The 11,284-nt window shown below is 31.2% G+C and overlaps 1 protein-coding gene across 2 annotated transcripts in view; it reads right to left on the bottom strand.

The window, feature by feature from the left end:
• Positions 1 to 5,676: 5,676 nt before the first annotated feature.
• Positions 5,677 to 11,284, bottom strand: part of LOC111051223 (pleckstrin homology domain-containing family M member 1) — a 56,052-nt gene continuing 50,444 nt past the window's right edge. For both annotated transcript variants that reach the window (XM_039443110.1, XM_039443109.1), the window contains exons 10-11: positions 9,973 to 10,140; positions 5,677 to 8,823 (exon numbers count right to left, since the gene is read on the bottom strand). In XM_039443110.1, coding sequence (XP_039299044.1) covers positions 8,713 to 8,823; positions 9,973 to 10,140 — 279 coding nt within the window. In that variant the 3' untranslated portion in view covers positions 5,677 to 8,712. The remainder of the gene's footprint in view (positions 8,824 to 9,972; positions 10,141 to 11,284) is intronic.

The following is an 11,284-nucleotide window of genomic DNA, read 5'->3' as shown; positions in this document are numbered from 1 at the left end:
TTTATGAGGATAATATAAAAAAAAGAAATATATGCATGAAATAATATTATTTTAGTGGTTGAAAAATGTTATGAAAAACATTTTATTTATGTAAAAAGAAAAAATTGTTTACATGAAATAGTTATTTGTGCAACTAGTGCGCAAAGTGACAGTTTGCTGCACTGAAAGAAACGTTTACGCACAAGCCGTAGGTGAGTGCGGAATGATGGTTTCTTGAGTGCAGCAAACAAAGTTTGCACACATATTTCACATAAATTTTTTCCTACAGTTACCATTGAATATGAAAAGTGGGTAATTATGGGTAAAATTCCCTGAAATCCATCAAATGTTTTTCTGTGTAATTTTGTTATTAATAAAAACCTTAATTTATTTAAAATTGAATAATAATAATTGAATTATAATGATTAGTAATTCAATTGAAAATTTATCTGACTGCTTGAAGGGGGTTTATCTTATCTGAACATTGAAATGACTATAATCAAGGCACAATGGCAAGGCAACGCTGTTCTCCACTGCCATTATAACGTGGGCCTCACTATGAGTATTACCAACTTAATTTTGATTTTCCTGCACTGGTGCTCCATATAACCTACTAACTATTTTGCGTTGTCATGCTGCAAATCTGGAGTACGCAAAGTACTCACTTTGTGCACTAGTGCGGAAAAGTGATTCTTTGCGGCCTGCAATCAGTACAGAAATGGTCACTTTTCAAGGTATCTGTAGGAAAATATAATTTTGAGTAACATGGTAGCCCACTCAGTGCTTTTGGATTTTTAAGCTGTTTTCTATAGACAGTCGATCAATATATGGCAGCACAGATAAAGCCTCCATATGCTGTAAATGTTGATGAGAATAATTCAGTGTGAGAACGTGAATAGGCTACAATGAAGACACCGTAAATAATTTCTGTGAACTCTTGAGTCTCTTATTCATCATAAAACTAATCCTTCTGTAAAAAACATGATTTGATCTTGAAGCTTTCATTTTCACAAAGTGACTTTGACAGGGTGAAGATATCAGACAATCTTTATTCGAGCTTTTTTCAACAGAACACTGTTCATGGTTTCAGAAGAACTTATTGATAATGACAACAATATGCCAACGCTAGGATTTTTGAATCTATTCACACTCAACCGAAACAATATTGCTGCCGTAAGTATTGCTACTGCAGTGACTATTTTGCACTGCACTGCATATTGTAGTAATAAGCTACTGTCACATGAACAAAAAATACTCCAGATGGATAAAAGTAGTTGTTTCGTATTTAGTTTTATTATTTATTGTAGCTTGAGAGTCCTAGCTAATTCATATAATGTAATTTGCCGCCAGCCCTCAACTGTAGTTGGTATATTGATAATAAATACCTTTGTTTGCATAAAAAATGAAAACGTTATTGTATATTGATAACAAATGTTATTGCCAATAATAATAATAATAATAATAATAATAATAATATAATAATAATAATAATAATAATAATAATAGTATCACTGTATTTTGATCAATTATTGACAATATTCAAGCATATTATCACATCCATAATTTCATCTTGATTAGACTAGGACATACACTATTTATATTACTGAACTTTAAAATTTCAAAAACAGATGTTTTTTGTCTTAGTAAAATACATGGTATTATACAGATTGACTAAGAGAAACATTAAAATTTCAGAAATAAAAAACAATATTAATTTGTCAAGATACTATTTATTCAACTCCAGTAAAATAATCGTGAGTGTATGCTTATATATTTGTATGCTTAATAGTTGTGAGTGTAAAGTTGAGTGAGTTTTATTTGTGGAGACATTTGAAAAAGCAAGTTTGTCGACATAAACCCCGTACTTTAGATGACTTGAAAGCGGCGATACGTACTGAGGTGGTGTTGATCACTGAGGATACACTGCAACGAGTGTGGGAGAGCTTCCTGGACAGAATGGAAAATTGCCTCAGGGAAGGTGGACGTCATCTTCCTGGCGTAATTTTCTAAATTTACTGGCGTGAATTTAAAAAACTACTTTAAACTTTACTTTAAGTAAAGTTTAAATTAAATGGCATATCACAACTATTCTATTCAAGTTGAATAAATAGTATCTTGGAAAATAAGTATTGTTTTTTATATTTATAAAATGTAAATGTTTCTAGTGGTCACTCTGTATATTGCACATTCTTTTTTTGGAAATGAATATATTACTATAATTATCGTTATCACCAATCCTAAATCCACCGATTAAAGATTCTGTTTGTTTCAGGTTGTTCAAGCTGCTTATTCATACTTCAATTTACTTAATCATAGAAAAATGAATTTTTAATTCTCTTTGATGATAATGACTAAAAAATGTTTATGATAAAACTAAGTGTAATTTTATTAACGACTAGTAAATTCAAGGAAACATTGCATTATATTAGAAGCTTTTCAATTTTTTTTGTAGAATACCATAAAAATACTAAGTTCCATAAACTTCAATTAATTATTGAAAGATATCGATAATGGAACTGTTCATTTTGCTGTGCCGCTAGGTCGAAGAGGCATATAATCATTCGTCTGTTCAGAATGTATTAAAAATTGAATTCAGCAATTATTTTGAATGTCATTTCAATGCCTATCCGTACGGTAATTCATTTTAAACTCTTTTTATTCGTGTTATCTCAATTTGAAAATTTATCAAAGTTCATTTTGATTATTTCAATCAATAATAACTATACCTTCAGCTAAGATACGAGAGTGAATGAATGGAACTTTGTTACTCTCTGATAAACTTTACCATTGCTTAAACAATTATGCATTCAAAAAAATTTCGATACATAATGACCATTAAAATTCATCATGTGTTTGAAAATATAGTTGAATATGTAATAAGTCCTAATTCATTCAATTTTCAGCACCAACATATAAAACTTGGAATCTTCAATTTGAACTTGGAATTTTACAACTCGATAATATAGTTTCATGTTTTAATTTTCCACTTTCTTAGCTTTTCAATAATCTTCCCATAATCACACTGTCAAATCTTATCAAATAATAATTATTCCTAGTGAGAATCAATGGATTATAAATTACCTTGCACTTCACAAAGGAGGATTTTATAAAGAAAAACACACGGTTACATCAGCAAATAATGGTATATTTCTTCTGACGTTGTTGCATATCACAACAACGTATTTTTATTCAATTGCATGCATTTAAACATGGAATATATATATATAATATATATATATATATATATATATATATAAGTTAATCAACAGTTACATATTCTTATCACTATAAATGAATAAGATATAATAATAATAGAAGTAATAAAATAGAAATGGAAATAAGAATTCAAACTCATCAAACAGATAATCTTTTCAAACGAGAACTGATTATGAAATGGAAACTTCATACAATCTCGCAATTAAATAACATGAATAATTAAACCGAGGTAAAATAGATGAATAAAACTCTACTGATATCACGAGACAAACTGATTTTCGTAATAAGAAATATATAATTGAACAATGTAACTTAACCAAACACTGAAAAATATTGTTTATTACTATAGCTTACATTGATAATTGAGATAGTGGTTAGACCGAATAACAAAATTATATACAAAAATTCATTTGGACTTCTCAGTGCTCTATATTTATCTTAAATTAGTAAATGCTATATTTAAGATAGAAGAATTAATATTACCACAATCACAATATTCTAAGTAATTGCGTCTATAATAACTATTAATAAAACATGTTCTCGAGATTATGCATAGAACTTAGATATTATTTGATAGCTTCGAAAATATGCTGAATGCTAATACTACAGGAAGGGGACATTTATTTTGAGGATAAAATATTTTTTTGAAGCTATTGATAAAATAAAAGCAGAAGATGCATGAATAGTCCAATAATCCAAACGCTGCAAAAACTCATCTTCTCATTTCAGAAAGTCTATTTATATTAAGTCGAGTTTGGGAGAAATATTACCGTACAAACTTAGCTTGCTATCAATAACCATTTCAATTGTATTCAAACATTGTTGAGTTCAGAAATAAGTAGAATTTATCATACTGGATAAATATCCTCTCAAGTCCTTACATCGCCTCGCACAATTCTAGGACACATATGGGATTCAGCTTGGGAAAAAAATTAACATGATAGATAGAGATGATACAGATCATGAGTGGGATCGTTCATATCGTTATGGTCTTCAAAGTCTCTTCTTACAGTCAATCAATAATAATAAAAATAATAATGATAATAATAGAGAATTAAAAAATGTCGGCCTACATAATGAATAATATAAACTTAAAAAATAATGGTATCTCTAATAAGGTTTGTCAACAGTCAAAACTCGTGCAAACTATGAGTATTTAAGTAATATTAAAGCTCAAAAGTATAACCTAAAGGTAATCTTCAATTACCAAAATATCAACTTCTTCTTATAAATATCCTCGTTCTTACTCTTATCCTTGACAATCCTTATACATAGCATGATAATCTCTAATTTGTTTCACCTAAATTGTATATTTTCTATAAATAAATAGCTAGATAAATAACTCAATAATGGACTGGATTAAAACAGATTTTTGGCGCGCGCTTGCGAAGGAGGGGACAAACACGCTATTTTCCCACCAATTAACATAAAATTTATATAAAATTCTTAATATATTATTTATCTAACCTCCATTACGATTTTTCAATCATTCTCAACAATTTGGAACCATTTCACAACTTAATGATATTATTGAAATTATATTATATTAATATTACTGAAATTATTGAAAAATAGAGTCTAAACAATCAACAAATTTTGCGCTAGCACTCACCTCAAATCTAACCAATCGAAACGGTCTTGTTAGATGATTGGGTTTAATTATTTCAGAATTGATTATGGTATAGTTATAGGAAATTCAACTGTATAAAAATTAGCCATGTTTAAATAGATTAATAAGCAGTGAAGACCTATGTCATAAATATAACACTTATTACAGCATGATTCCAATAATAAATACTGAAAATTCCATCATTGTCATATTCGTTTGAATCAAGAAAGAGTTGGATAAAACCAATTTAGCTAGTGAAGTCCCTTTCAATGTATGCGTACTTGAAAGACAACCACCGATATATAATATTTTAGATATCACTAGCTTACATAAGATTTTTTCATGATACTGGCACTGTATAAATCCTCTCAAAAGATGCTTTCAAATGGATAAAGTTTGCTAAAGTTCATACTTTTAGCATATAGCTAAAAGTGACAGATTACAAAAAAGATAACCCAGTGATTCATAATATGGACGATCTTGAACCAGAACGTTTTGATAATCCAATTATTGAAGGTAAGATTTTCTTTATTTTTCATATGATGATTCACTATAAGTAGCCTAATTATTATTAGTTCTCTAATCGGTTCCCATTCAGTCACGAATAAACTCTATAAATGATAGATTCTCAAGAACTCCTATTCGATCTTATCACTTCCAGATGAGAATGAAGAGGAAGAAGAACTGGAACCTGGGGTGCCCCAAGAAGCTGAGGAACCAGTAGTTAAGGAACAAGAAGCTGAGCCGCTGCTCCACCCTCTTCAGACTGATCACGAAATGGAAAGAACATTTAGGGAGGAAAATTTTCTTACAGAGAAAAAAGACATCATTTGGCGGTCCGACATAACTGCATATCAAATGATGGATATTGATTGGTTTGAACCTCAGGTGCCAGAAATATTTGATTTTCCCACCCCTCTCACTTTCTTCAATAAATATTTCCCATCTAGTTTCATGGAACTTACAGCCGAAAAAACAAACATATATGCCCTTGAAAATAATGCAGTTTTCAGTCCCTGGTCCCTGTAACTCACATGAAATAGCCACTTTTTTGGAATTCATGTCTTGATAGTAAATCTGAATTACCCAAGGGTTCGATGTTATTGGAATCAAAAATTGAGAATTGATTTAATTGCTAATAATATGCCTGTCAATCGTTATTTCAAATTGAGGCAAAATATTCATTTTGTAAATAATTTGGAGGAAAAAAATACACAAGACCGTTTCTGGAAAGTACGGCCTCTGTATAATGCTGTTCGCGACCGATGTAGGCAACTTGAGCTACAAACAGAATTGTGTGTTGATGAGCAAATGATTCCCTTTCGAGGGAAATTGAATGTTCGTCAATATATGAAAAACAAAACTTGCAAATATGGCATTAAAAACTTTGTTCTCTGCGATAAAAATGATTTGGCTTATGACTTTATTCCGTATCAGGGTGCTACCACTGAAATCGAAAAAAGTACCTACAGTTTGGGGCTGGAGCTGGTACAGTCATGCAGCTCCATACTAGAGTAAATAATGAACCAAGCCACCAGCTGTACTTTGATAATTATTTCAGTACGTATAGTTTGTTCCAATACTTACTCAATAAAGATTGCTTTGCAGCTTGGACAATACGAGTAAACAGATTTGGTAAACCCCCTCTAATCACTGATAGGGAAATGCTCAGGCATGGGAGGGGTTATGCCCAGGAAGTAGGTAGTGAGTGGAGATGGGATAATTATTACAAAATGGTATGACAACAAGCCGGTCATTCTGGCTTCTAATTTTGTAGGGATAGGAAAAAATGATTTGTGTAGACGATGGGACAAAAATCAAAAAGAGTATATTGAAGTTTCCCGTCCTGAGGTTGTACAGCTGTACAATAAAAATATGGGTGGGGTTGACACTCTTGATTTTCTAATAAGTCTTTATAGGACTCATATAAAATCAAAAAAGTGGACTTTCAGAATGTTCGCCCATTCAATTGATTTAGCTCTAGTCAATTCATGGCTAGAATATAAAGAGCAGTTGGGGGTTCAAAAAAACAAAATTATGGACCTTCTCATGTTTCGTCATGAGGTTGGTGAAGCATTAATCTTGGCAGGAAAGCCACTTCTAAAACGAAAAAGGGGTAGGCCAAGCAGTGCTGAAGCATCAGCGGAGCCACAACCAGCAGCTCCTCGACCTGGACCTTCCAGGCCACGGCAGGAAGTTCCACCTGTCGTGCATGTACGTCTTGACCAAATTTCTCATTTTGGGGCTACAGATGACAACAAAGAGGCAACAAGGTGCAAATTGAGGGGTTTTCCAAAAAAAAAAAACACATGTATACTGCCTAAAATGTAATGTTCATTTATGTCAAATGAGAGGCAGAAACTGCTTTCTAAAATTCCATACTGATTAGGGAATAAGTAGTAAAATATAATATATGTTTATTGTTAAAAGAATGAGTATTTTTGGATTGAAATAAATGAGTTATGATCGATTTCTGAATTTCTCATTTTATTTTTAGTTCCTTCCAAATAGGTCATTGAGTCACAGTGTCCATCACAATGGACATCCAACAAAATGGCGACCATGAAGTTTGAAATGAAAAAAATTATATTAAAAATAATAGAAAAAATAGTTCTTTAAGATAGTAGCATTAGAATAATTTTTGCATGCAAAATAAAAATTCGTGACTGAATGGGAATCGAATCGAAAAATTCATCATTCATTTGAAAAATTCACCTTGGAAATTAATCCTTCAGAACTTGAAATTGTCAGAATAGCAACGATTATTCTTCATTTGTTTCAAATTGTTATTCTCATCATCTCTTTATTGTACATGCTTTGAATTAGATGGTGTTCAATGTCTGAAGATTCAATATTACGAATTGAATGATGATTTGTCGATAATGATCAAAATCCACATCATTTTGGTCCTGCCTAATCGTGCTGAAGATTTTATCGATATGTGATTAACCAGCTATGGAAATCGCAGAGATACTCCTCTTTCAAGGAAAGAGATACCCTTTCTTTTATTAATGGTAAATTTTTCGAATTCAGTTCTGTACTTCTAGCATTCATAATTAAATTATAAAAACTTATATTGAATTAAAAAAACTCGAATATCATTAAAACAAAATTTCTGTACACTGGGGTTCTGTGAAACAGAATATAAAGTATTAATGAGACGATCAATTTCGATAAAGTATGAGAGTACTGAGAACTGGGAAGATCCCATAGCAAAGAGAATGAGTGGTGTACTGGCATGCCCAGTGATACGATACTAGGCCTATTTATAATGGCATGCCCAATAATACGATACTAGGCCTATTTATACTGGCATGTCCAGTAATACGATACTATTCATATTGGCATGTCCAGTAATGTGATACGATTCACCAAGCGACAACATATCATGAGCAACACATTGCAAACGTTATAAAATCAAATGATCACGATTCTATGTTTTTAAAAGTTGCTCATGTCACATCAAGCATCATAGCGCACAAGGTGAAAGTGATTTGATCACATACCTGGTTATCTATTCAGTGCATACACAAATATAATAATATTGTTAACTCTCTGGCAAAGTTACATTACTAAAATTTATTTACCAACCAAAATTAATTACATTAGAATTAATTTTAATCAAATTATTTACATTACAAATGTACTGATCTCATGGCTTTGAGTTTTCACGGAAAGTTTTATATTTTTGAAACTTGTGAGTTGTGGAATGTTTTATTAGGTTTTCAATTAAAGCTTAAAAGCATATAAATTAATCGGCCATATGGACTTCTTTGGTCTGAAATTGAGTAATTTCCATCAAACGTTCTATAGTGTTTGAACTTTTCAGCTGTTGGGTATTATATTAAATTATATTAACAGCAATGTTTCAAAATCGCTTTTATCCCTCAGTTTGCCTGCTGAATCTACTATTCCATACATGCTGTATCAATTTGACGTTTTCTGTACCGTTCACATTTCGGACATGGTTTCAGTCTGTTCAAACAAACCAAGTGGAAAACAGCATTACATGTATTGCACTGTAAAAGAAAAGACAAAAATATTATTTTCCAAGAAATTAATTCCACAAGACAAAAAAATGATAAAACTGAAAATTCATCTTGCCATCTATCTTTCTATGATCAAGATGTGCAAAAGTAACTCTTTTCTAAAAAGATGACATCAGAGGGATAAACTTTCATCCGACGTTCAAAGCCTGCAACGTCCATCATGGAAAATATTGGAGAATATTTAGATTTGAATGTTTTCTCTCAGTTCATGTATTGTTGCAGGACATGTATGGTGCACCATGCCTTTGAAATATCCTCCTAGAAATACGAGCATGACGTAAACGGTGCATATGCTGTCAAAATATTATCAGTACTGCAGTTAATAAAACTAAGTAGCAGTAGTAAGCAGTAGTGAATGAGGTGATAGAACTCTCTGACTGCTATTGCAAGTTCCAAGCACATGATAAGTCCAATGGCACATGATATGTAAATGGCAATTCGTTCACATCAATTGTACAACATTTCGAACAACTGCCGACTCTATAGTTCTGTTGACTTTAACACTAAACATGTATTGTTCCCTGCACCATACATCCTCTGTTAGTAATAATAATTATAATTCAAATAACATGTTACAAGTTACATGTTTTGTAATACAGTTTATTGTGATCCTATTCTATTAAACGCGCAATTTGTGTATGTATGTATGTTTGAATGAATGTCAGTTTGTTTGTATGTCCGACGTATCTTGAAAACGGTTCTAAAGATTTTGATGAAATTTGAAATACAGTAAGTTTGTGATACAAAAATTCATTTGAATGAGGTGTCATGTTCTGGATAATTCACTAGAGAAATGATTAATGCAGCTGATGGAGAGAGACTTTCCATCATCTGTTGGAGACGAGACAGAGTATGAGCGAGTGAAAAAAAAGATTAATTAATAATTAATAATTCATGATTTTGTCATTCGAGTAATTTAAAAATTTGTGAAAGGCTATCACTATCTGTTATTTGCTAAGGTTTGTTATACCTCTAAGATTCTCACTTCAATATTATGTGGCACAGTTCAGTAGATTGTTTACTGTTTTCCCCAACTTATTTCAGGTGACGGAGGATGATTTTTTTATAAATAACGGGAGATAAGCACTACTGATAAAATATTGAAATATATATAAGTACCTTGTAATTCTGAAGATCGAACGGGTAGATTATAATTTGCGAAGAACAAACTTCACAAATAAAGCCTTTCAGCTTACAAAGGGTACATGACAGAACATGATCCCTTGCAAACAGAACAACTTTAACCAACAATTGACCAAGTACACCAGATGATATTTCTAATAGATCCTGAAAACACAAAAATATTGTTTTTAATTATTGTTATTTCCATTACTGGAACAAGGATTGTTTTTTTATGGAAAGCACGAATTCAAATTGACAGTAATACATGAATGGACAGAGTTTTTTGTGTTATTTGTCATTTTGGCAGCAGTTAAATTTCAAATCAACAATTATTGTGTAGTTAATTTCACCTTTAATTCCACTTTATCTAATATTACAGTCATGAATAAATATTTATAACTTTTTTCCTCTGAATATTATCAAAAATCAGCTTATTTAATTACTTTTACATTCATTCATTAGTAACCTAGCTACTACTGAAAGATACATCTGAAGCACTGAAAATCAAAATAATATATAAAGTCATGATTGTAAGGGTTGGAGCTATTGAATTTTCATAGACATGCCACAAAAACAATGTGACATAAAATTCTAACCTCTACTATTGCAGGAGTGTATACATAATACTGTACATTTTTATATTTTTATGTCGATAATGAAATTTTTTATTGGCAAAAATAAAAATTTACAACAACTTAGAAATACATAATAAAAGTAATACAAATCTGAAAACATGGGAAAATACTACTACACTATTATACTATACTATTAAACGAGCAATTTCTGTTTATATGTTTATATATCTGTATGTGACCGGATCTCGAAAACGGCTCTAACGATTCTCACGAAATTTGAAACAAAGTAGGTTTATGATATGAAAATTCGATTGCACTAGGTCTCATCCCTGGGAAAACTCGCTGAACGACTGTCGTCTGTCGATACTAATGTTTATACATGTCTGTCGTAATGGAAGTGAGTGAGCGAGTGCATGTGTGGGCTATTCCTCAGCTGATCTCATGAGAAAAATAATCCAGCAAGAAAAACTTATTTTTGCTTATTTCTCTTTTTTAGAAAACATGTTTACTTCAGAAAGTCCAAAATAGTAGCTAGATGCTGTTAGTGTAGAATAGTAAATAGTATATTAACACATATTGTAGCAAACATAGTATATCATTCTAAATAGAATTCATAGTATATATATTTGTAATTGATGATGTGTTTGTTTTTTGAAGTGTAAATGTATTGTTATTTTAATGAGTGATAGTAGCTTAACCTAGATTTTGATTTGGATTGTAGTATAAATTTGAAA

The sequence above is a fragment of the Nilaparvata lugens genome, chromosome X (genome assembly GCF_014356525.2).
Source record: "Nilaparvata lugens isolate BPH chromosome X, ASM1435652v1, whole genome shotgun sequence".
In the NCBI taxonomy this organism is placed as follows: Eukaryota; Metazoa; Arthropoda; class Insecta; order Hemiptera; family Delphacidae; genus Nilaparvata; species Nilaparvata lugens.
This window is presented reverse-complemented; position numbering and strand designations above follow the sequence as displayed.